This window comes from Myotis daubentonii, chromosome 1 (assembly GCF_963259705.1).
Source record: "Myotis daubentonii chromosome 1, mMyoDau2.1, whole genome shotgun sequence".
Taxonomy (NCBI): Eukaryota; Metazoa; Chordata; class Mammalia; order Chiroptera; family Vespertilionidae; genus Myotis; species Myotis daubentonii.
The window spans coordinates 182,824,872-182,850,981 of record NC_081840.1 but is presented as its reverse complement, the minus strand read 5'-3'; the positions used below and the strand labels follow the sequence as shown (position 1 = coordinate 182,850,981).

At 40.3% G+C, this 26,110-nt stretch overlaps 1 protein-coding gene across 1 annotated transcript in view; it reads left to right on the top strand.

Annotated features, from left to right (window-relative positions):
- The window catches only part of FRAS1 (Fraser extracellular matrix complex subunit 1), a 456,634-nt gene that overhangs the window by 388,619 nt on the left and 41,905 nt on the right, over positions 1-26,110 (top strand). The window contains exons 50-60 of the mRNA XM_059667675.1: positions 366-593; positions 2,711-2,824; positions 5,385-5,535; positions 6,613-6,772; positions 7,154-7,322; positions 9,438-9,684; positions 11,198-11,542; positions 13,098-13,258; positions 13,835-13,982; positions 21,993-22,198; positions 24,467-24,623. Of these exons, the coding sequence (XP_059523658.1) occupies positions 366-593; positions 2,711-2,824; positions 5,385-5,535; positions 6,613-6,772; positions 7,154-7,322; positions 9,438-9,684; positions 11,198-11,542; positions 13,098-13,258; positions 13,835-13,982; positions 21,993-22,198; positions 24,467-24,623 (2,086 nt within the window). The remainder of the gene's footprint in view (positions 1-365; positions 594-2,710; positions 2,825-5,384; positions 5,536-6,612; positions 6,773-7,153; positions 7,323-9,437; positions 9,685-11,197; positions 11,543-13,097; positions 13,259-13,834; positions 13,983-21,992; positions 22,199-24,466; positions 24,624-26,110) is intronic.

Sequence of the window (26,110 nt, the reverse complement as noted above, 5' to 3'; positions counted from 1 at the left end):
TGGATATAAGAGTTTTGGGAAGTGGGGGGAAATGGATGGAAAAGAATAATTTTTAAAGGTCTAGTTCCTATCATCCTGGGAGAAGTTAAAGATTCAGGTTTGCTTGTTTTTTACCCCCCCCCCCCCCAAAGGGCAAATATAAATGCCTTAGTCTTACAACTGAAGGCATCAGAATATAAATTCAATTATAGTAACCAATATAATTTACCTCCTTAGCTTTATTTTTGATAGCCATAAAAAAATGCAGTTCTTATTTTATAAATGTCTCTAGGTTTGACTACACTTGCCCACCTGTTGGCCATCACTGACACATCTGGTTTCTCTTAAGAAGTCCCTTCTCCTCTTGCTTTTTGCCTCCTCCACAGGCTGAGTCTGTCACGTTCACCATTGTGCAGCCCCCACGTCATGGCAGCATCGAGCGAACCACCAATGGGCAGCATTTCCAGTTCATCTCCACCTTCACCATGGAGGACGTCTACCAGAACCGAGTCAGCTACAGCCACGATGGCAGCAACTCCCTCAAAGACTGGTTCACCTTCACTGTTGCTGATGGGACGAACCCCTTCTTTATTATTGAGGAAGGAGGGAAAGAGGTGAGGGGAAGCAATAGAGAGGGAGGCATAGCAGAACATGCCAGAGGTTGTCCACAACATGGCATTTCAAGGCCAAGGATAGCCTTGTTTTAGTTCTTGTTCTGTCACTTATCAGTTGGCCTTCAGCAAATCACTTAGCTCCTCTAAGCCTCCTCTTGTCATCTGCAAAATGGATACAATAATAATCATCAGCTTCAATTAGATGAGGGTTCAAAGAGATAATCCATAGTATGTACTTAACACTGTTAGCAAATTATGAGCACTTTCAATAGAAGTTGATAGTTATTGTTATTATTCTGTTATTATTTCTCCTTTCCTGTCATTTTTCTTTCATGTGTTTTTTTTTTTTTTTTTTTACTAATTTCATATGGTTCTAGATTGTCTTGCTCTCTTATATGTCCCCTCAGTCAGCCAAAGTTTCTTAGTCTCATGAAGAACAGCAATGGCTAAGAGTGCAGTTTCTTCATCCAACAGACACTGATTTAAATTCTAGCTCTGTCACCGACTGGCTGAGTGACTTTGCAAGTCATTTAACCTTGCAAGTCATTTAACCTTTCTAAGCCTCAGCTTTCCTATCTATAAAATGGGGATGATACCACCTTCGTGATGTATGTAAAGCACTTAGCCCAGTGCCGTACACAGGAACATCCAATCAACTGTGGCTGTCATCATCATCTGTGTCATCATTGTAGGATCAGCAAGTGAAACAGGTAAAGACTTTTGTCTTGAGGCCATGCAGCCATTCAGCTTTATTTCTTTGAGAGAATTGTTCCCTTCTGCTATCCAGGCATCTGGAAGAAGCATTAAGACAGCCCCTGCACTACCTTTCCTGCTATTTTTACTCATTCCTTCTTAGCATGGTGTCCTGCAGTCCCACACCCTCTGCTGGGAATAACTGCAACCCAGGTAAAAGGTAGGCATGGACTCCTACATCACAGGCGTCTGTCTCTGACTCTGCAGAAGCAGTTTGAGTGAGCTATATCGTCACACCCTACCATCCTTCAAGGATTACAGCAGGTTCAGCTCCGTCCTGCACAGTCCCTTTCAGACTTGGGTGACGAATGGGGATGGTTCCTTTGTGGAAGAAAGGTCTTCCTGCACCCTTTAGAGACCAGCAGCCTGTGAGAAGGTCGTTCTCAGTGGGTCGAAGAGTCAGGATTCCCCTGCCACTGCGGGGTCTGCGACGCATCACCCCCCTGGGAGCTCATCGCTTTTATTCTCCCTCCTGCACTGCAGCTGCTCCCAGTTAGTGTGACCTTCAGGAGAGAAAAAAGATTTCAGGATAAATCAGCAAGAAGGCTACCTCTCCGATAAACATAAAAGGTCACTGCAGGTCTCCAGAGGCACCCTGTTATTTTACAAATGGAAATTGCTTACAAGGAGGGGGTAGAAGGTTGAAAAGCCAGCATCTGCTGCCCTGCGTGGCAGCCACCTTTTCCCCTCGAACAGGGAGGTGCTGCGTATGTGTTGTGTGGAACGGTCTAAGTGAGATTGAAATTATAAACCAAAGTTTCTTTTCATTATGTCCACAAATATTTTGTTCTTTTTTTATTTAAATTCTTTGTTGTTTAAAGTATTACATAAGTCTCCCTTTTCCCCCATTGACACAAATATTTTATTCTTAATTTCTTCTTCCTTTTTCCCCATATGGATAGCTCACTGAAAAAAAAGGGGGGAGGGGGCGAAAAATCTCTTCCCAGGAAACCTCTTTCTACATCTGGCAGAGTTCCACCTGGAGACTTTGACATTAACATTTTAATGATGGTTTTCTTCTGCCTCTCAGGAAAGATTTAACAAGAGTTATTGAAAGGAAAATGTTTTGCTTATTGTTTCACCTCAGGGTAACGTTGAACTTACTACATGCAGAGGTGTGTAAACGTCAGCTTCCATGGCAGGTGAAGTCCCCACCCTGTGCCCCTGGTTTCTCGCTTTCCTTCGTATAGTGCCCTTTAGCAGGCAATATTCTCCCTAAGTCTCCGGCCAAGGGGTGACAAGTCGTGGAAACCGGCTTAGCTCCCTCTCTGAAGTGTCAACTGATTTCAGGGTTCCAGACCTGACAGTTCAGATGTCTGTGAATGATGAGTTTTTTTGGCTCCCCCCCCCCCCCCCCGCCCCAGATTATCACAGCAGCGCCTCAGCAGTTCCGAGTAGACATCCTCCCAGTGGATGACAGCACTCCGAGAATTGTCACAAACCTGGGGCTCCAGTGGCTGGAGCGTATGGATGGCAAGGTAAGGCCCCTCCATCGGCCAGTTCCACACTAACAAGCTTGGACAGTAGCCTTGAACATGATGATAGATTATGACTAAGAACTCTAGCTGAAGTCATGTTTATTCCTCCCTAAGTAAGCTGATATTCCTGAGATTGGAGAGCTTCATGGGTTTGATTCAGATTGTATATAGTTTAACATGTTCTTATACAATGGCTCCCAAAATATAGTAGCTCAAACAAAATAGCAGGTATTTGCCCCCTCACATCCAGGGTGGAAGTCCAGGGCTCTGCATGATGATTCAGAGGCATGGGTTCCTTCTCTCTAGCCATTCTGCCTTTACTGGCTTGTAGCCGTTGACTGGAGTTACCCTAATCTCTTCAGTTAGTCATCAGTATTTTAGTCCATGGGAAGAGGAAAATAGAGAAGTAGAGAGCAAGGAATATACAGATATTTTAATCCTCACCTGAAGATATTTTTCCCATTGCTTTTCATAGAGAGTGGGAGGGAAGAAAGAAGGGAGGGAGGAAGGAAAAGAGGAAGGAAGGGAAGGGGGAGAGAGAGAGAGAGAGAGGCGATGTGAGAGAGACACATTGACTGGTTGCCTCCTGCATGTGCCCCAATGGGTAGGGAGTGAACCAGAAACTCAGGTATGTACCCTTAACCAGGAATCAAACCCAATACCCTTCAGTGTGCGGGGTGATCCTCTAACCCAGCCGTGGGCAAACTACGGCCCGCGGGCCAGATCCGGCCCGTTTGAAATGAATAAAACTATTGAAAAAAAAGACCGTACCCTTTTATGTAATGATGTTTACTTTGAATTTATATTAGTTCACACAAACACTCCATCCATGCTTTTGTTCAGGCCCTCCGGTCCAGTTTAAGAACCCATTGTGGCCCTCGAGTCAAAAAGTTTGCCCACCCCTGCTCTAACCACTTAACAACACTACCCATGGCAAAGGCAAGGGATATATTTTAAGCAAGTGGTACAGAAATTAAACACATCTCTTGCACTCATATTATTTTGGCAAGAAATGGGTCACATGGGCTCATCTGTTGCATGGGAGGCTGGGAGAGAGTGTCTAGCTGATTAGCCAGGTGCCCAGCTAAAAGTTTGTTAACTAGAAGAAGGGAAAGATAGATTTGGGGACATATCTGGAATATGCCATTAATGGGAAGGAAGTATTTTTGTGGGTGAATGTCCTCAGAGAATACTTTAGAAATTTCATTCTCCTTCTCCTAAAGCCCAGTTGGTCATTTTAAGATATGCCATAACCATGTCTAGCGTTAAATTCTTGTCCCCACCCAAACACACACAGTTCTTGAGTTGAGCTTGAGAACTGGTTTCTTTCTTTTGCCTGTGGTTTTCCCTCTAAGACGTAGATTTTCTCTTCCCTATGGAGCTGATTAGTTGGTTGTATAGGCATCCCTCAGAGATATTGTGGGTTCAGTTCCAGACCATTGCAATAAAGCGGGCATCTCAGTAAAGAGAGTCATAACCTTTTTTGTTGGTGGAGGGTCTTGCCTTCAGTTTCTGAAACACACAGCACCTGAGAAGCACAATAAAACAAGGTATGCTTTTATATGTAGGTGTTATGCTATAGCTTTCCACCAAACTTATCAGAATTTTTAAAATATATCAAACAAAATTAGTATCAATTCTTTTGCCCTATTTCATTTATTTTTTTTTCCATATTCAGAACCATCTCACTCTCTTCTAAACCTTCCGCAATTCTACTTCCCACTCCTACCCTACTACAGGGACTCTTGTCAGAGTCACCAATGACCTCTATTTTGTCAAGTCCAAAGGTCACTTACATGTCCTTACTTTCCTAGAATTAAAAACATTTAATACTATTGGCCACCCCTTTTTTCTCTCAAACCTTTGCTCTCATTAAATATTTTTTGAGTGAATTAAGGCCCGGCCGGCGTGGCTCAGTGGTTGAGCATTGACCTAGGAACCAGGAGGTCCTGGTTCGATTCCCGGTCAGGGCACATGCCCAGTCGGGTTGCGGGCTTATAGGAGCATGCTGGAGGCAGCCGATCAATGATTCTCTCTAAATATTTTTTGAGTGAGTTCAAATATAGGCAGTATATTTGGACAAAATTAGGGTATCATATATATCTTACTCACTTGCAAGCATTGCATTTGACTCCTGTATTTTCAGGAGTGGCCGTCTTTCCTGTATTGTATCATTCTTTCAAAGTCCCAACCTTCTTTAAAGGCCAAGCTCAAATTCCACCATCTCAAATCTCTTCTGCCCCAGTTCAGCTGGAATTATCTCTCCCATTCCCCAAAAAGTCCATAGCACTCTTTTTTTTTTCTTTTTTTTAATTTCCCGATATAGCTCTTGCCAAAGCTACCTTGCTTATCAGCCTTTCTTTCCCAATAAAGTGTGAACACATCAAGGGCAGAGGCCGGCTGGCTTTTATCCGTAGAGCCTCTTCAATACTGACAGAGTTTTCTGTGCAGTAAATGCACTCAGTCAGTCATTGTTGAGCTGAATTAAATCTGAGTCACTGGGTCTTGTTCTTACTTTATTCCCACAACAGGAGTTAAATTTAATGGGTTTCTATTCCAGGCAACCAACTTGATCACCAAGAAAGAACTGCTGACCCTGGACCCGGACACGGAAGACCTGCAACTTGTCTATGAGATCGCTATGGGCCCCAGGCATGGCCACGTGGAGAACAAGCTGCAGCCTGGCCGAGCTGCCGTGACCTTCACACAGGGTGGGGCCTCGGGGAACTGGGAAATGGGAGGAATCTGTTCTACTACCACTCTCACCCCTAAGTAACCTACATACAAACATACAGATCTTTTAATGTCTAACCATCCAACTTTGGAATTTTACATCTCTGACTTTTTTCCTGTTACTCTGAATTATGCCCCCTCTCTCCCCCCCCCCCCCCCAAAATTCACCTTTACCATGATTCCTCAGCTCCCAAATTTCTTTAGGTTTTGGCCAGGTTTTCTGGAATGGATCATGCCAATGCTCGGTTTTCTTTAAAAAGAAACCACAAAAACAGCCCCCGGGCTTTATGAGAGATCCGTGATCCTGTGTGGTTTGTCCTCTAGGGGTTATGGATATTTTTTAAAGTCTTCAGCAAAGAAATTAAAATCAATATGGGCAGAGTCCTTAACAGAAATGTTTTCCTGCTTTGAATCATATCAGGCAGACCATTTTGTATTTCAGTTTCCCAGACGCCCCTTGGGTTCTTCTAGAATCTAGCTGACTTCTGTGGAAGGGCTTCATTGGGAGCAGTTACGAGAAACTGCCTGTTATGACTCATGTGCCCTATTTCCTTTTTCTCTCTGTCCTCAGTCTTCTGTGCTCTCCTAGCCCATGTTACCTGTGCCTTGTGTGGGGGCTGTTTTAATCCAACCTTAGCTCTTCGTAGTAACACATGCCTTCCAAGGAACCTTATTAGAAGGGAGTGGTGTGGAGATGAGCATATGCACACAGAGGATGGGGTCGAAGACTTTTCTCTGTCAGCTCTCAGATCTGCCGCTAACATTCCATAGACCTTTATTGAAGTGTCTTTTTGCCAAGGCCTGGAAGTTCTCATTTACAACAGCATAGTGTATTTCCTGTACATAAATATAGCGTTTTGTCACATGGAGCTACAGGATCTTATTTTTGCATCTGGAGGAAGCAGTAATTTCTAAGACTATTACCCCTTTTTGTTCTCGGGAACACATGTTCTTTCCAGGACCCATTAGAAGAATAGACTGAGTATGTCAGTGTGCACAGCTATGAAGCTGTTTTTGTAACCCCGGGCTAACGCACTGTGTCTTTTTTCTCACAGAGGATGTGAACTTGGGGTTGATTCGTTACGTATTGCATGAGGAGAAGATCCATGAGATGATGGATAGTTTTCAGTTTCTAGTGAAAGACAGTAAACCCAACGTGGTCAGAGACAATGTCTTCCATATCCAGTGGTCCCTCATCAGCTTTAAACATACTAGGTACAAGCATCATTGTGTCTTCATTCTTGAGAAAGGAGTCAGGCAAGCAGAGGATTCTGGGCAAAGCACTCTGTGGGCCAGCTGTAGTCATCTGATAAGGGGGTGGTGATAACAATAATAAAAATAATAATTATACCAAGTATTTCTTGAATACTGTATGTATCAGGCACTGAACTAAGCACTTGACCTACATCACCTTAATACTTTGAATTTATGAGATGAAAGCAGTAGAGACAGAAAGAGGGTTACTTGCCCAAAGTCGCCTAGCTACTCAGCAGTAAAACCAGGATATAAGTAACCAGAAGACACTGGCATTGAACTAGCAGATTCTTCACAACCCAGGGGGAGAATTTCAGAGACGACTATTTTGTGTGTTTGTAGCTACAATGTCAGTGAGAAGGCGGGGTCTGTCAGCGTCACAGTGCAGAGGACTGGGAACCTGAACCAATATGCCATAGTCCTGTGTCACACGGAACAAGGCACCGCCAGCTCCAGCTCCAGGGTCAGCTCCCAGCCTGGGCAGCAGGACTACATGGAGTATGCTGGTCAGGTAAGTGGGTGAGGGGGCCTCTGATTCCTGAACTGCCTGCAAGGACTGTGACGAGGTTGTAGACTATTGTGGCACCTTCCAATTTTCTTTTATTCCCCCCTTCCTTTCCATTGGCAGCTTTCCTCAGTAATTTTCCAATCTTCAATTCTCACAGTACTTTGTTCTTCATGGCCTGCCTAAATTCCATTGACATTCTAACTGCCGAAGCTTAAGTTATGTGTAGCTTCTCAGTCTACATTTTGCTTCATGACCAAAAAAAAAAAGTCTCCAAGGCATCATGTTCTACACTCAGCCTTCAGAATTCTAACCTTTTCTCTCTATCTTCTTTACCTGAAGGGAGGGAGTGTGGGGAGACCAGTTGGGAGGCTTTTGGATGGGCTGGGTGAGAGATGATGGGAGCTTAAGCTGCAGTTATAAAGTGAAAGGGGAGAGAAGTGGATGGATTCAACTGATGAGGAAGCCATCAATTGAGAGGACTAAGCAGTGGATTAGATAGTGGGGCAGAAGGGAAAGTGGATGATGATGCCCCTTGCTGGGAGGGGACACATAGAGGAGCAGGCTTGGTGAGGGGGTGATCTTGACTTTGCTTTGAACCTGGTGAGTGTGAGTTGCCTTAGAGCCATCAGTGGACAGCTATATACATAGGTAGGGAGTATGAAGAGGAGTTCTGGGTAGGGAGATAAATTTGTCATCTCTATATAGAGCAGTGATGGTAATCAGTGTCAGGGTGGAGTGAGAGAAAGAAAAAGGGGAGAATGAAAGCAAAAGAGAAAGGAGGGGACTTAAATAGTAAGCTCCTTAATGGCAGAATGCCCTGTTTTTGTCATCTTTTATGTATGGCACAATGCCTGGCACTTATTAGGTATTGATTAAATGTTTTTTCAAAGTAAATTCATTATTCTTATGTCAACATAAAGTAACAGGAACCATAAAGAGGAGTGGGCTCTCTTTGAGTCATGTCAACAGAACTAAGCTAAGGCCACTTATGTCAAATTTAAATGAGGAACTAGAAGAGTCTTAACAAAATGATAAAAAGAGCTATATATGCCTATTTTTCAGGGAAAAATAAAAGGAAGTGTGTTCTAGATCTTAAATAGAGATTTGTGGAGTGTTTCATTTAGTTGGGAGTGTTTTGAAATGTGGAGTTTAGTAAAAATTGATTAGCTGATTAGATAGTAATGGTAATTTACTTTTGATGAAAATTATGTGTTTTCAGAGGTTTATGACTATTTTTACACATGTTTCCTTTGTTTCTGTTTACACAAAGTATATTCCAAGCCCATTTCCTACCCTTTCAATTTTGAACAGATCCAGAGCCCTGATTCCATTTGAAGGTTTTATCTTCCTCTTTTATTTTGGGGTAAAGTAAAACCACCATATATCCCTGTAAGTTTACAATTAAGTGCATATATAATAATTTATCTCCTTTGTACCAGGCTAAATGTACTCACATTATAGGTTTCATTTGCAAAGGATTTAGTCAAATATAAAGCTAAAATTCAGTCTGGTTTTTTCTCAATGTAACTTTTTCTGAATTCAAACTTCATTATACAGTAAGCTGAGATTCTATGTCAGTTTTAATTGTACAATAATATGATAATGGTAATAGGATAATATCTTGCATTTGTTCAGTGTTTTAAAATAAACTGATGTATGTAAAGCTTCAAAGCCTGACCCAGCTTGAAACTAAAAAAACAAAAACAAAACAAAAAAACAGAACGTCAGCCTAGAACTTCACATTCCAAGTTCAAAGATCTTTCCAGTTAAACTTGCCACAAATAGAAGCGGGACTAAGTAATCAAATGACTCTTGCTCAAGTGAGTTAATAAAACAGGATATGAACAGTTACCTACATGTTTTAATACAGTCACTAAATGGGAGGGGATGCCTTCACCCTCCGTGTCCCTATACAGTAAATCAGTCCAGTTGTAGATGAAGAACAGGAAGAGGTAGCCTTGCGTTCCAGGTGATACAGCAGGAAGTTGGGGCTAGAAGAACCAGCTACTTCATTCAGTGCTCGCTGGACTTGGGCCCTCTTTGCCCATGGCCTTCTGGGGGAGCAGAGCAGGGGAAGCTGAGGCACAGCTTAACTCCTTGTTGTTTCCTTTGTGACAGGTGCAGTTTGATGAGCGAGAGGACACCAAATCCTGCACCATTGTCATCAATGATGATGACGTGTTTGAGAAGATGGAGAGTTTCACCGTGGAGCTCAGCATGCCAGCATACGCCCTACTAGGGGAGTTCACCCAGGCGAAGGTCATTATCAATGACACTGAGGACGAACCCACATTAGAGTTTGATAAGAAGACCTACCGGGTCAACGAGAGCGCTGGTTTTCTATTTGCACCTATTGAAAGAAAAGGTCTGTTGGCGCCGAAAGTGACAAGGAGCTTTGTAATAGCTAACGTTTATTGAGTCCCATTTACGTGCCAAGTGCTCATGTACCATATTAACTCAGATGTGCAAGTACTTCACATGTATTAACTCATTTAAACCCCCAGCACAGCCCTGATAAAGATCCTACCCAGTGAGTTCTATCAGAAGGCTTCTCTTGGTAGCTCAGGCTGTTAGCACACCCATTTATTCTTTAATGGGACTAAAACACTTTATATTTGGCCTTGCAGATATTCATGTACTCGGGATTCTTAATCAATCACCCAATCCATAAAATGTTTAGTAGCCTTGGTCAAGGAGGGAAGTTACAGTTTGTAAAAACTGATTTCCCATCTTAGTTCTTGAAAGATATGTGTTTAAAGATTTCCTTCCATGAGAGTCACATATAGAGCTCTGATGAGAAGTAAACTGTGTGTAAAAACTAAAGGTCAGTTCTTGAGGGGTTAAAAATCAAACCAAAGATCATATGGATTTATTATTGTGAAACATTGAGACTTTAAAACACATGAGAATTAAATCTTCATTCAAAGCCACACAGCAACTATAAGTAGTGATGTCAGATTTTTTTTCTTTGTTTGTTTGTTTTTGTTTTGTGTTTTTTTTTTAAATATATTTTTATTGATTTCAGAGAGGAAGGGAGAGGGAGAGGGAGAGGGAGATAGGAACATCAGTGATGAGAGAATCATTGATTGGCTGCCTCCTGCATACCCCCACCAGGGATCAAGGCAACCCAGTCATATGCCCTTGACTGGAATCGAACCCAGGACCCAATAGTCTATACGCTGATGCTCTATTCACTGAGCCAAACTGACTGGGGCTAATGTCAGTTTTTTATTGAATGTTCTGGCTGGGTGTTAGTGTAACAAACACTGGAAGTATTGCAAACCCTTGGAGGTGCCACTTGGAAAACAAGCAAGTCCCACCGATTGCTCTGGACCAGCAAGTGGGCCCAGAATAGGCCGTCACTCAGGGCAGTGGCAGCATTAATAAGTAAAGGCATTTGTACAGAAAGGAGGGTTTTATTTTGTTTTGTCTTTCTTTTTTTAAAACAAGCTTGTGTTTCCCTGGGAGTTAAAGTACAGAAGTTTATTCAGGAAGGCAGTGAACTGTGCCCATAGCTCTACCTTCAGGACACAATTACTTTGCTACTTAAAGTACCAAATATGTCTCTTATCTTTCCACCCGCTGTGGTCTTAGATGGTGGGCAGTGAGTCTTGTGAATTAACAGAGCACAAAATTCACAGACTAGGAAATCAATTTTAAGTTGTTTGGTGAAGTATCTGGGGTATATTAAATCCTCAAGTGGTTTATTTCATAAGCTCAAAAGAGACTGCAATGCAGAAAGGTTTCATGCCAGAGCGTGAACACGAATAGTGGTGGAATATGTCAGAGGGAACCAAGCTCACTAATTTATCAGAGATTTTAGAATTTGAGAAGCACTCATTCAAATGCTTTGGTTTTCTTGCCATTTTGTATTTCAGGGGATGCAAGCAGCATTGTGTCTGTGATTTGCTACACCATCCCTAACTCAGCTATGGGAAGTAGCCTCTACGCTCTAGAATCGGGCTCTGATTTTAAATCTAGAGGGAGGTCTGCTGACAGTCGTGTGATATTCGGGCCTGGTGTCACCATGTCCACCTGTGACATCATGCTCATTGATGACAGCGAATATGAAGAGGAAGAAGTGTTTGAGATTGCCCTGGCAGGTGTTTCTGACAATGCCCGCATCGGAAGGGTGTCATCGGCCAAGGTGCTCATCAGTGGTCCCAATGATGCCTCCACTGTGTCCCTGGGCAACACAGCTTTCACTGTCAGTGAGGATGCAGGTAACAGAGAGCATCTCTGGGGTTTCATCACCCATATCTTGACCTCTTTCTTGAATGATTTCCTCTCAGGTTTGAGAGTATCCTTAGACAATTAAGGATATAATTGAGGATAATGCCATTCCTCAGTAACATCACTGTTGGTCTGACACATTATATAATGCTAGGCATTACAACCAAGAATGGGACGTAGAAAAGAATCACTTTTCTTTCTCTGATTACTGATGGAAGGGAGGGATCTGGCTTACAGTCATTGGTTGACCTCTATGGTCTAGAGGGAAGGCATGGTGCTAAGCTTTTGGCTTGCAAAGGAGGAGAATGAGATCTGTAGAGAATAGAGGTAAGTGATTTCGTATACTTCTCGCTGCTAAAACAAATACATTCTAAAATGTCAGTGTCTTCACAAGTGGAACTTGCTCATTCATATTACTACAGCCCAAAGCAGTCAGTGGGCAGATTTTTCTACCCAGGGTCCTTCCCTCTCCTGGCTGCACAGGGGTCCTCCGCATGCTGCTGGCAAGCATACTACCAGAGGGGTAGCAGTTGTGAGAAGTATCTACTGATGGGAGCCACTTGACCAAGGTCTTTCACCTCTTTGAAGGTGATATTCTGAGGGACAGTGGGAACTGATCTTCTTGAGTACTTACAGAATGCCAGGTACCAAGCAACATGCATTTCATGCATTCTCACTTAATCTTCTCTAGAGAAGATGACATTATAAAGGAGAGCAAATGGAGACTCAGAGAGATTAAATAAATCATCAAATATCAAGCAGTTAATATGCCAGAGCTGGATTTAGAACCCAGACCTTTCTACAATGCCACTTCCTTTGCCATACACCAAATGCTCAGTCATGACTAATGTCATTTCACAACTGACTAGAAAAATGTGACTGATGGGTTTTCATGTAGCTTTGCTCTCACCTTGATTGTGAAAACAGCTAAAAATCTACATGTATATAATTAGGGCCCTATGAAGTATGATGTCACAATGGACCAGAAAATGAGTTTCATTCCTAAGATAAGCAATAAGCACATATGGTTTAAGTAATGATGTGTGCACCACTCAGATAAAATGGGGAAATCAAACCAGTTAGGAACATTTAATTAGGAACATTCAGCTTCAGGCCCCATAGAGTCCCATAGCTGGTTCTTCCCTTAATTGACTATTTTCTAGCTCATCCCTGAGGCGCTCGTCTGAATTTCTTCTCCCTATATAGGCTTGAAATGTTTTCCAATGGATCCTTCCCCCTACAGTTCATTGTTCTTCTGTGAACAGTCTCCTTTATGAAGCCACGAAATCATTTTCCCCTAAGGGCTACTTTCCAGCACAACCTGCATGAGACCCTCCTCTAGGTCTGCTCTTAATCTCAGTGTTGGCAAAAAGAAGGAGGGTGATACCTCAGCCTTCCTCAGAGGGAGCACCAAGCGTCGCTGAGGTTAGAGTAGACAGGCCAGCAGGATAAGACTGCTGCTGCTGAGAAAGAGAGCATATTGGGAAAGTACCATTGATTTTCTGGGTCAAAGTTGACCTTGGGAATCTATGAATCTCATTTCAGGAGCAGTGAAGATCCCAGTTATCCGCCATGGGACTGACCTTTCAACCTTCACATCTGTCTGGTGTGCTACGCGTCCCTCGGACCCAGCTTCTGCCACTCCAGGAGTTGACTATGTTCCCAGCTCTAGGAAGGTGGAATTCAGACCAGGTGTCACTGAGCAGGTGAGCATACAGCCGTGAAAGGCTGGATGAGTCTGTTAATGTGGTATCTAGTCTGCTCTCCAAACTCTCTGGAGGACACTAAACTCCACTTGCAATATTACTATCTTCCCTTTCTTCAAAAACACAAACATACAATCAAGAGAACAAACTTAGAAGGATCGTCTACAAAACTCTCTAAGTGATGTTTTCACCATCTTACATCCAGCACCACGATTTAGGATAGAAACCACATTCGTTTGATCTAAATATCTAGAAACAAAACACCTAAGGGTGTGTAATATAAAAAGAGTGTAATTTTATGGATAAAAAGAAACTTCATTTAAGACCACCAAAGAAAGACAAGTTGTTGCCTGTGTCCTAATTTCCAAAAATAAACGGGTGTTATGAGTTTGGCATTCTGTAAGGTTTACTTGAATTTTTCTTTTTTTAAATTAAAAATCATTTTTTTTAAGTTGAGATGTAATTAACATATAACACTATATTAGTTTCAGGTGTACAATGTAATGATTCAATGTTTATATATATTGAAGACAATCACCACAGTAAATCTAGTTAACATCCTGATTTTTCTCCTAGTATTGCACCTTGACGATCTTAGATGACACTCAGTATCCAGCAATTGAAGGGCTGGAGACATTTGTGGTTTTCCTCAGCTCAGCACAAGGGGCCGAACTGACTAAACCTTTCCAAGCTGTCATTGCCATTAATGACACATTCCAAGATGGTAAGAGATTGGGGCTGCCAGCTGGTGGCTGACTATAGTTCTATTTTTTCCTTAACTTCCATATGTATGCATTGGACCTCATTCACATTTCACTCAAGAAATGTGAGTATGTGTGTGTGAGTGCATGTGTATGTATTTGTGCATATGTCTGTTATATCTGTGTGTGTACAAGGACGTGCATGTATACATTTACATAGAAATAGGAGAAAGAAATAATTGTTCATGTTTCTGGCACTCTACTAGATACACAAAAAATGTTTAAGCCTTGGTTGGGCCATGTCCTCAAGAAATTCAATGTCTAGTTGGGGGATCAGACCCTTAAACTGAAAAGTTAGGATATCCTATATAATAAAAAGCTAATATGCAAATCGACTGAATGGTGGAACAACCAATCTTTTGATACACACTGGCCACCAGGGGGCAGACACTCAATGCAGGAGCTGCCCCCTGGTGGTCAGTGTGCTCTCACAGGGGGAATGCCGCTCAACCAGAAGCTGGGATCACAGCTGGAGAGTGCAGCTGCGGTGGTGGGAGCGTCTCTTGCCTCTGTGGCAGCGCTAAGGATGTCCAACTGCCATCAATCGGACATCCGCTGAGGGCTCCCAGACTGCGAGAGGGCACAGGCCAGGCTGAGGGACTCCCCAATGCAGGGGTACTCAAACTTTTTAAACAGGGGGCCAGTTCACTGTCCCTCAGACCGTTGGAGGGCTGGACTATAGTTTTTAAAAAAACTATGAACGAATTCCTATGCACACTGCACATATCTTATTTTGAAGTAAAAAAACAAAACGGGAACAAATACAATATTTGTATTTGCATGTGGCCCGCGGGCCGTAGTTTGAGGACCCCTGCCCCAAAGAGTGCATGAATTTCATCCACTGGACCTCTAGTATGATAAATGGCCTAACAGTGCTGTAAATCCAGTGCTATCTGAGCAGATGGGACTGAACAGTAACTTTGTGTGGAAGAATCATAGAAGATTTCACAAAGGAGTTGATATTTAAGCTGAGTCTTCAGGTGTGACAGCAATTTACCTAATGGATAATAAAAGAAAGCCTTGTCAAATAAACAGATATAATAGGTATAATGGCATAAGTTTAGAAAGGTGCATATTTGGAAAACAGTGAGATGCTTACTTGTGCTTTGAATCCAGTAGGAGGTGAATAAAAGGAAATGAAATGGAAAGATAGGTTGGAGTCAAGTTCTAAGAGTCTTATGTTCTAGCATAAGGAATCGATAAGCAGAGGGAAGCAACAGATTCTTATCAGCACAGGAGTGTGTGATTTTGTCTTAGGAAACTCATTGTCCTGTAGACGATATGCAAGAATGAAGAGACAAGTATATGAACTTGTCAGTTGCCACTGAAGGCCTAACCTAAGTAACATGAGGATGAAGAAGATGGGACAGGTGCTTCTTAGGAAGAATTGATGAAACTTAAAATTGTCAGATTCTAGAGTTAGGTGGAGAAGATCAAGGCAAACCTCCCACCTCAAGCAGAAGGACCCTGATCAGCATTCCTATGGTTTACAATAAAGTCCACGATTAAACTCTTACAGTGAATGAAGAGGCACCAAAAAAGGAACAGGCAGCCCAGCAGAGCAATCTTTTAATATTTTTATTTATTTTAAATTATTTATTCATTTATATATTTTAAAAAATCAAATTAAAAAAATGGTATACTATGAAAATTAAGCCTTCCTTCTACTCCTGTCTCCCAATCCTCTAGTTCCACTCCCTAGAAACAACCATTTTAAACACTTTTTTGTTTTGTGTAGCCTTCAAGAGAGAAAAGAAATATAGGCATATGTCCAAAATGGTATCTTACTTTATTTTTAATATATATTTTTATTGATTTCAGAGAGGAAGAAAGAGGGAGAGATAGATAGAAACATCAATGAAGAGAGAGAATCATTGATCAGCTGCCTCCTGCATGCCCCCTGCTTGGAATCAAGCCCACAACCCAGGCATGTGCCCTGACCAGAAATTGAACCGTGACCTCCTGGTTCATAGGTCGACACTCAGCCACTGAGCCACACCAGCCAGGCAAAAAATGGTATATTATTTTAGAGGTAGGTTTATTAAGGTTTAATTTACATGAATTAAATTCATCCTTTCTGGTATGCAGTTCTATGAGTTTTGACAAATGGACAGTATTGTGCCCACCACCACAATCAAGTTGTTGAACAACCCTGGCTGGTATGGTTCATTTGGTTGGTCATTGTCTCGTGCACAGAAAGGTTTCTAGTTCAATTTCCAGTCAGGGTACATGCCCGGGTTGTGGGCTTGATCACCATAGGGGGCGTGTAGGAGGCAGCCGATTGATGTTGTGCTCTCACATTAACGTTTTTCTCTCTCTCCCTCTCCCTCTTCATTTCTCTAAAAACCAATAAACTATTTTTTAAAATGTTGAACAGTTCTAACCCTACAAAGTTCTCTCACACCCCTGTTAGTCAACGTCTTACCCATCCTGAGTCCTGGCAACCACTGATCTATTTTCTATCCATAAAGTTATGCCATTTCCAGAATGTCTAAATGCAATCCAGTAATATGAGCACCTTGAGTCTGGCTCTTTCCATCAGAATACTTACTGCCTTTGAGAGCCATCCATATTGTTGCACATAAGAGTAGTTCACTCTTTCCACTGCTGAATAATCTCCATTGCATGGATGTACCACCATTTGTTTATCCACCCACCTGTTGAATGACATTTAGGCTGTTTCCAGGTTTGGGCAATTATGATCAGAGTGGCTATAACATTTGCATATAGGTTTTTGTGTGAATATAGGTTTTCATTTCTCTGGGGTAAATACTTAGGAGTGGAGTTGTTAGATCAAATGGTCAGTGTTTAACCTTCTAAGAAACTGCCAGCTTGTTTTCCAAAGTGGTTGTAACTATTTTGTGTTACCACCAACAGTGTGTGAGAATTCCAGTTGCTCCACATCCACACCAACATTTGGTGCTGTCAGTTTTTATGAAGTGTTTTCATTATTCCAGTAGGTGGGTAGTGAATGAGTGATGACATTGAGATATTTTTAGGTGCTTACTTGCCATCCATATATCTTCTTTGGCAAAGCATTGTAGAAAACTCCCATTATTTAATTGGGTTGTTTATTGTATTGTTTTAGGCTCTGGACAAAGATTTGTGTTTTGCAAATATTTTATCCAAATCTACTGCTTCTTTTTTTGTTCTCTTAATGTCTTTAGAAGAGCAATAGGCTTTTATTTTGAAGCAGTTCCATTTATTGATAGTTCTATTACTGATCATGCTTTCAGGGTTGTATCTAAGAAATCTTTGCCTAAACCAAAGTTTCAAAGATTTTTCTCCTATGTTTTCTCCTAGTAGTTTTATAATTTTAAGTTTTGCAATTAGATTTGTGATTCACAAAATGGTGACTTTAACCATGAACAAGATTATAACAATACTCTACTTTATATTGCACGTTACTTCAGCGTTTACAGAGTGATCTGTTAGACATTATCTCATTTGCTCATAATCCAGTGGTTTCACTTTTACTTCTGTTTTATAGATGAGATTGACTGGGGGAGAAACATTCACCAAGCATAGTATGTGGAGGAACCAGCATACATTCTGGATCTTTTGGCTCCAAACCCATTGTCCTTATACAACACTAAAGGGTTCTATTTGTGCAGTAGTAGACTCTGTGGGATTTTTTTTCCTCAGTGAAGTTAAAAAAAGAAAGAAAAAGGAAATTCATTTATTCCTTTTATTCTTGAAAAGTCTCCTTATTCTTTTGCATGAAAAGATAACCAATTTCCCTCTGATAAAGTAGAAAGTGAATGCAAAATCAGAAGTCCTAAAATTTAATGCCAGCCCCACCACTTCCTTGCTCTTTCAGCCTTAAGTTTATTGAGCCCCATTTTGTTCATCTATAAAACATGTAAATAACCACCTTACAAGATTGTTGTGAAGAATAAATTAGAAAAAATTTGTGAAAATACCTACCATAGTATCAGGCACATAGTAGATTTTATTACATGTTAACTTCTTTTCTTCCTGACACACCTATAATTTATTATTATTGCCAGTGGGACTCTAATAACACATAAACTTCATTGTACTCTGATCAATACAAGATTCCACTTAGATTATTTTTATCTTTTGTTGATGGGCATTAGGATTGCAAACTTAGAAAATGAATATGTTAAATATATATATAATTTTTCAGGAAGACTACAATAATATATATTCAGTCCAGAATTTATCCCAAAGAAAGAAATCCCCAAACCTATTTCAGTGACCCATTGTAGTGTTAAAGGTTAAATAATTTAAGACCACACAGAGAGGAAGTGATGGACCTGTAAAACCCAGATCCACTCTATCCAAGTCCAATCTTATGCTTTTATACCCTACCATGCTCACTTTCCATACAAGTGGAATCATTGGGTCATAAGGCAGTTCCACTTTTAATTTTTTTGAAGAAACTCCCTACTGTTTTCCACAGCAGCTATACCAATCTGCATTCCCACCAACAGAGCACAAGGGTTCCCTTTTCTCCACATCCTTGCCAGTACTTGTTTGTTGATTTATTGATGATAGCCATTCTGACAGGTCTGAGGTGATATCTCACTGTGGTTTTAATTTGCATTTCTTTGATGATTAGTGACATTGAGTACCTTTTCATATGTGTATTGGCTATCTGTATGTACTCTTTGAAGAAATGTCTATTCAGATCCTTTGCCCATTTTTTAATTGGATTGGTGTTTTTTGTTTGTTTGTTTGTTTTTGGTGTTGAGTTTTATAAGTTCTTTATAAATTTTGGATATCAATCCCTTATCAGGTGTATCATTATTGAATATGTTCTCCCTTGAGTGGGAATAGAGGGAACATACCTCAACATAATAAAGGCCATATATGACACACCCACAGCCAACATCATACTCAATGGGCAGAAACCACAAACATTTCCCTTAAGATCAGGAAGAAAAGAGGGTTATCTGTTTTCACCACTCTTATTCAATATAGCCACAGCAATCAGACAAAAAGAAGAAATTAAAGGCATCCAAATTGTAAACAAAGAAATAAAACTGTCATTATTTGCAGATGACATGATATTGTATATAGAGAACCCTAAATATTTCCCCCCCCCAAATACTAGAATTGATAAATGAATTCAGTAGAGTAGCAGGATACACACTAAATATTCATTAATCAGCTGCATTTTTATGCACCTATAATGAACTATCAGAAAGGGAAACTAAAGAACCTATCTCATTTACAATTGCATAAAAAAATACCTAGGAATAAATTTAAGGATGTAAAAGACCTGTTCTTGAAAAATTATATGACAGTGAAGAAAGAAATTGAAGAAGATACAAATAGTAGAAGCATATACCTTGTTCATGGATAGGAAGAATTAATATTATAATGCCCATACTACCCAAAGCAATCTATAGATTCAATGCAATTCCTATGAAAATACCAATGGCATATTTCTCAGAATTAGAACAAATATTCCAAAAAATAATATAGAACTGCAAAAGACCCCAAATAACCACAGCAATCTTGAGAAAGAAGAACCAAGTTGGAGGAATCACACTACCTGATATCAAACTATACTACAAAGCCATAGTAATCAAAACAGCATGATACTGGCATAAAAACAGACGCATAGCCCTGACCAGTTTGGCTCAGTGGATAGAGCGTCAGCCTGCGGACTCAAGAGTCCCAGGTTCGATTCTGGTCAAGGGCATATACCTTGGTTGCAGGCACATACCCAGTGGGGAGTGTGCAGGAGGCAGCTGATCGATGTTTCTCTCTCATCGATGTTTCTAACTCTCTATCCCTCTCCCTTCCTCTCTGTAAAAAATCAATAAAATATATATTTAAAAAAAAAACAAATGCATAGATCAATGGAACAGAATAGAGAGCCCCAAAATAAACCCACACCTTTATAGTAAGTTAATATTTAACAAAAGTAGCAAGAACATAATATGGGCTAGAGATAATCTAATCAATACATGGTGTCAGGAAAATTGGATAGATATGTGCAAAAAAATGAAATTAGACCACCTTTTACACCATATACATTAATCTAAAAATGGATTAAGGCTTAAAAGTAAGAATCAAAACCATAAAAATCCTAGAAAAAAACATAGGCAGTAAAATCTTGGACATTTTTTGTGGCAATATTTTTTCTGATATTTCTCCTGGGGCAAGGGATACAAAAGGAAAAATAAACAAATGGGACTACTATAAAGATTTTTGCACTGCAAAGGAAACCATCAACAAAGTGAAAAGACAACAACTCTAGCTTTTAACTCTCATCTTGACTTGACGCCTGTCAGGCCAGCAAGAAAAATCAATCCAAAGCATTAGATAATCTGCCTTGAGCAGGAAAGCTTTCTTGCTTGTGTTACTTTTAAATTGGCAACAAGCTTCCTTCTTGTCCTCCTGTGCTAGGTCATGTCATCGCCACCTACTCCCTAATAGCACAGACCATTACCCTGGATGACAGAGCCCTAAATGGTAATTGTTCAGAGCCTAATGCTAAAGTTGTTAATTTTCCTTTAGGTGTGGTATTCTGGGTTTTTCTCAATAATAACTGGTAATTGTTAGGCTTAGTTCAGCTCATGGTTTTGTGTTATTTTGCTGATGCCAGCAGTTCTGAGCAGAGGGAGGTTGGAGGCAAGCAGCTTTCTGCAAGTGGACTTGCAGAATGCTGGTGTGCTCACCCTTTCTGTTTCCTCCTTTCAGGTTTGGCAGGGCACACCCAGGACCCAGCCAGGAACCAGGTGTCTATAGCTACAGGGCCAGCTTCCTCCAGCCCCAAAGACTAATGTGGCATATGACTGGAGGGACTACCTCTTTGTATTTTTTATTAAGAAATTAATAACCTACAGTCAACAAAATGTTCTTGGAAAGAGATATGTCTTAATTCAGAGGATTACCATGGACACTGTAGGAAGTAAGGATGAAAAAATTGACCTTTCGTATAGAGAAGCCTGGAATTGGGGCCAATATAAACCATATAATAATAATCCCTACCAAAATTTGAGTGTCGCTGTGTGCCAGATACTGCATTGAACACCATGCCCATACAATCTTGTTAAATTCAATACTCCTGATAATTCTGAGTTAGATATTAACATTTCCAATTTACATATTGAAGAAACCCAAGTCTCATAAAACCTAAGTAGATTGCTCTATATCATACAGCTAATAAGTAGCAGAGCTGGGATGGAAATTCAAGCCTGCTTACTCCAAAGCCTTTGCTTTTAACCATATTTGGCTACTGTCCCTCCCTAAAGTCAGATGAGGCCTTGTGAGTTATGAGAACAGGTAACTCTCCAGCAGTGGTCACAGATTGGGGGCCCACTGGACATTTCTGCATGTGGATGTGTTTTGTTTGGCCCAAATAGTTTTGACTTGCCTGGAATTTCTTTTTTCCTATTTTAATGGGTTGTTATTTTAAAATTTAGGAGATATGACATAAAAATCCAGATAAGAGGTCTGGCTTTGTTTGAAAATAGGAAGATCTGCCAACAAAATACTGGAGCAGCAAGTCAACCTCCTTTAAACAAGGCCTGCTCTTCCCTCTTTACCAATGTCCCAACTCCTCCTTGGTGTCTTCCTGGCCCCAGGACCAGTGTGAGTGGCCATTTATCAGCAGGCTTGCACTGCTGTTTGCCTTATTGTAGCCTTAGAAGGGAAGTGAACTTTTTGAGTATTCAAGTCTCTATCAAAATTTTTCTTATACCTGGCCCATTTTTTTACTTGAATTACTTTTCTGCATTTGAGATGGTGACCATACCCCGAAGCTGGGCAAAAACAGGTGCAAAATTGACTTGTTCTATTTTATTGGAACCACAATCATAGTGGGAGCAATTCCCTGGCCCTGAGAGCAGCAATCAGGCTTTGAAATCTGCTTACCACCTGTGATTGGCCAGCCTAGGGTGGCCCTTCCTGGAGCCCTTCTGCCACGAGGCTGCTGTGGCCACCTCCCTATATCTCCCTCTAACAATGCCTCCATCTTTCCTTCTGCTCCCCAGTGCCCAGCATGCAGTTTGCCAAGGACTTGCTCCTAGTGAAGGAGAAGGAGGGTGTTCTGCACGTGCCTATCATTCGGAGTGGAGACCTGAGCTATGAGTCATCGGTGAGGTGCTATACTCAGAGCCATTCAGCTCAGGTCACAGAGGACTTTGAAGAGAGAAGAAATACAGACTCTTCACGGATTACGTTTCTGAAAGGGGAGAAAGTAAGTGGATTTGTGGTGACTGAATGATGAGATTCTCTTTGTCCTTGATGCCTTTATTTGTTCACAGTGAGATGGAATTTCTTTGGATACATATATAGCAGCCAAATTGCTGTGCCATAAAGCATGCATGTGCTTAATTTTTTTTAAAAAAGAATATTGTCAGAATACTTTCCAGAATCTCACTAGCATTACACAAGGATTGTTGTAACCCAACATCCTCTTCAACACTTAGCATTATTCATCTTTTGACTTTTTGCTAATCTAATATGTGTAAAGTTACATCTTGTTTTAATTTGCATTTTTCTAATTAATGGTGGTTTATATACTTGTTAACTGATTGAACTTTCACTTACTGAAATTTATTATTATTTTAATCCTCACTAGAGGATATTTTTTCCATTGATTTCTAGAGAAAGTGGGAGGGAGGAGGGATAGACACACACACACACACACACACACCCCAATTGATTGCCTCCCAACAGACCCCTACCAGGGCTTGAGAACCTGCAACCAAGGTATGTGCCCTTAACAGGGAATTTATCCTGTGACCCTTCAGTCCATGGGGCAATGGTCTAACCATTGAAATAACTGGCCAGGGCAAAAATGTATTATTTTAATCCTCTGTTCCTTATTTTGTTAAATTGCTGTCTTTTTCTTACTGATCTGCTATACTTTCTTAAATATTCTAAATATTAATTCCTTACCTGTTAGACATTTTAGATATTATAGATGTACTTTCACTTTCTGTCACTTATCTATTACCTTGAACCATGATGTTCTTAGTTGAACAGAAGTCTTTGATTTTGATACAATCTAGTGTATATAATTTTGGTTTTATGATTAGTCCTTTTGAAGTTTAGCATAAGACCTTACCCATACCAGTTCACCCCAGATTATTTTTCTGTTCATATTTAATAACAATAAAAAAGTGATAGCTTTCTTCTTTGGGACTCTCAGTCTTTTACACATTTATGACACAGAAAAGCCTGGTTCAGTTATGTATTTTATAAGAATTTTACTGGTGGCAGGTTGAAGCATGTACTTAAAAATACACACAAATACTACAGGTGCAATCTTAATCTTTGAGTCTACATGTCTGTATTTGTTTTAAGTTCAAAAAAGGATTCTCTACCTATCCAAGAGACAGTTTGTCATTTAATAAAATTATAAAGAAATATAGTCTAATAGTCTAAATGTTACCCACATGACAACCTTTCTATCATCATTCATAATCACACTTGGGAATCTTCATTTTTCTTGGCTTACTAAGCAATATGTCTTTGGAACTTGTCATTCACTAGAATGTCTTCTTTTAAAGATATCCTGAAGATTCACTGCTAAATTCTTATTTTCTATAAAAAATTGTTATTGTAAGAAAGATGTGGTAGGGGAAAAAAAAGGAACATTCTTCAGGGATTTAAAACCAGGTTAGCAAGCCACATATCATGTTCACAGGCATGCTCTCCTTTCACTTAGTGTAATTAGGAAGTATGAGAATGAAACTTCTCTATACCCACATAGTCTATGCAATACGGTAGTATAGTGGATTTTAAATGGTTCAACTAAAAATAATCCCACTTATCACATGAAGCCACCATTGAGGCTGCTCTGTTTTCCAAAATATTGTGACCTTATTTTACATTTCTCAAGGACACAATCCCCAGTAGAGAATGATCAGTTTGAGAAACACTATTTCTTTGCATCAAACAGGGGTTTGGGTTATATTCTGAGACTCAATCAATACTCAGAAGTTTTCAGATGAGACAACATTTGGCAGCACATTTGAGAATTCTGCAGCACTTAAAGGTGTCCTTAGCCTAACAGGAAGCCTTTCTAAGCTCTTTATAAGACTATTCCATTTTTACAATGGACAAGGAACATTGTTCAGCTCTCCAGGAAGCCTAATCCATTTGTTAAACCCCAACATCAGAAATCTACCTATTATAACATGTACCAGTGTATTGATCAGCCCAGGCAACGTGTGGGAAAGTGTGCAAATGTTCTACACATGATCATTAGTGGGTTCTGTGTTTGATCTTTTTCATAACTCATCACCAATGATTCAAATGATTTGGAATGTTCTCATACAAGGCTCCACATATAGGTAAGTCCCACATAGGCATGAACTCCTAGATAACATTCTATTTTAACTAGAATTTGTGTTGACTCCTTGATGCTACAAAGAAGAACGATCATTTTCTAGGAAAATCAAGGAAGTTATTGACATCTCAATGCAAATTTGACTCTATCTTGTTCCCTTGACTCTAGATGAAGAACTGCACTGTCTCCATCCATGATGACTCGATGTTTGAGCCTGAGGAACAGTTCAGGGTCTTCCTCGGCCATCCCCTTGGGAATCACTGGAGCGGAGCCAGAGTTGGAAAGAATAGCATGGCCACCATCACCATATCCAATGATGAAGATGGTAACCGCTACTCTAATGTACACTTGCTGTACATCGCATTTACTAACCATGTAATTATAAGTGTCTTGAAAAGTGAAAGGGCTACAAAAATGCCTACTGATAACAGTCCTGCATTATATTTATAACATATTGGCAGCAAATAATCATCGTCTACAAAGCTCCTATAAGTTTACTAGGGCTATAGGTAGTTTTAATCTCATTATTCCCTACCACACTGCCAAGAGAAATTAATGAGTATGGTTAAAGGCTAGGACAGAGACACTAAGACAGGCAGAGAATAAAACTATTTAAATCACTGCAGTTGGAGCAAAATTGGAAATACAATCAGAATGTGTTGAATCCAATGAACTGATTTAAACACTGAAATTAGAAAAGTCTAATTTCTCAGTTTTCTTTTCTTCCATTAACTTGGCCTACTAACCTAAAAGAAAAAAATCTTAAATTCTTTGGTCAGGTTGTAGTGAAGAGTACCCCATGCACCAGGGAAAACAAAATCTGCTCCAAATTGAGACATAATTGTTCTATTAAAATTGATATTTTAATGAGTTAATGGATAATAACATTATACATAGTAATAGCAATTTTATTTAATATTTATACCACTATTCATCCTCACATATATAAAATCAGGGACTAATTTGGACATTGGGTGAAATAAGAAAAGCCAGCCTGGGAGCTGAATTACTCCTTTACCCAAGGAAACTCAGGTTCTCCCCCTGCAGTGACCCTCTCCCAGGCACACAGGGAAGCCAGTGGCCGAAGCTCAGAGGGGTAACAAATTCACAGTGTGTTGCAGTGACACCTAAGTTTCAAAAACCATTCTTTTTTAAAACTCTGCTGTCTCAAATGAGGCTTATCTTCTACAATTAGAAAGAATTGACTTTCTGAGGGGGGAAATGAACACAGAGACTCTAGAAATGTCTGCAAAATTTTATAAGTGAAAAATGATATACAGCTTGTAATTGCTCTGAATTGTTTATCTTATTCTCTCTACCACTACCACTTTGCCCTTCCCCATAAGAACATATCGAAAAAAGGCATAATTTGATATTTTTCTAAGAATTGTCACTAGATCATTAACCATACCCTAGCAATAACAATAATACTTTAAACCAGAATGTGTTCAGAAGTCTTCCGTTCCTGAATTATTGTTGCAGTCAGTCACTAAAACCACCCATTCTTAACTGAATAACCTGTGAGAAGTTAGGAAAAGCTGAGGGTCGGGGGAGGTGAGAGCTCCCGGAAGGAGGATTCAAAGGACCAGAGATGAGAGATGCATTTGGTGAAATTAAGTTACATATAAATGAGGTAAATGATTAACCTTAGAAATTCATGTATCATCAATGAAAAGGAGTTGGTTCATGCAATCAGCTGATACAAATTTATCAGTTGCTTACTGTGGCTCAGTCCCTTGATAAAGCATGCACATTTTAAAACATTCCGAGTCGTGATGCCTTGGTGGAAACTTGGACATCATGCTTCCAAAG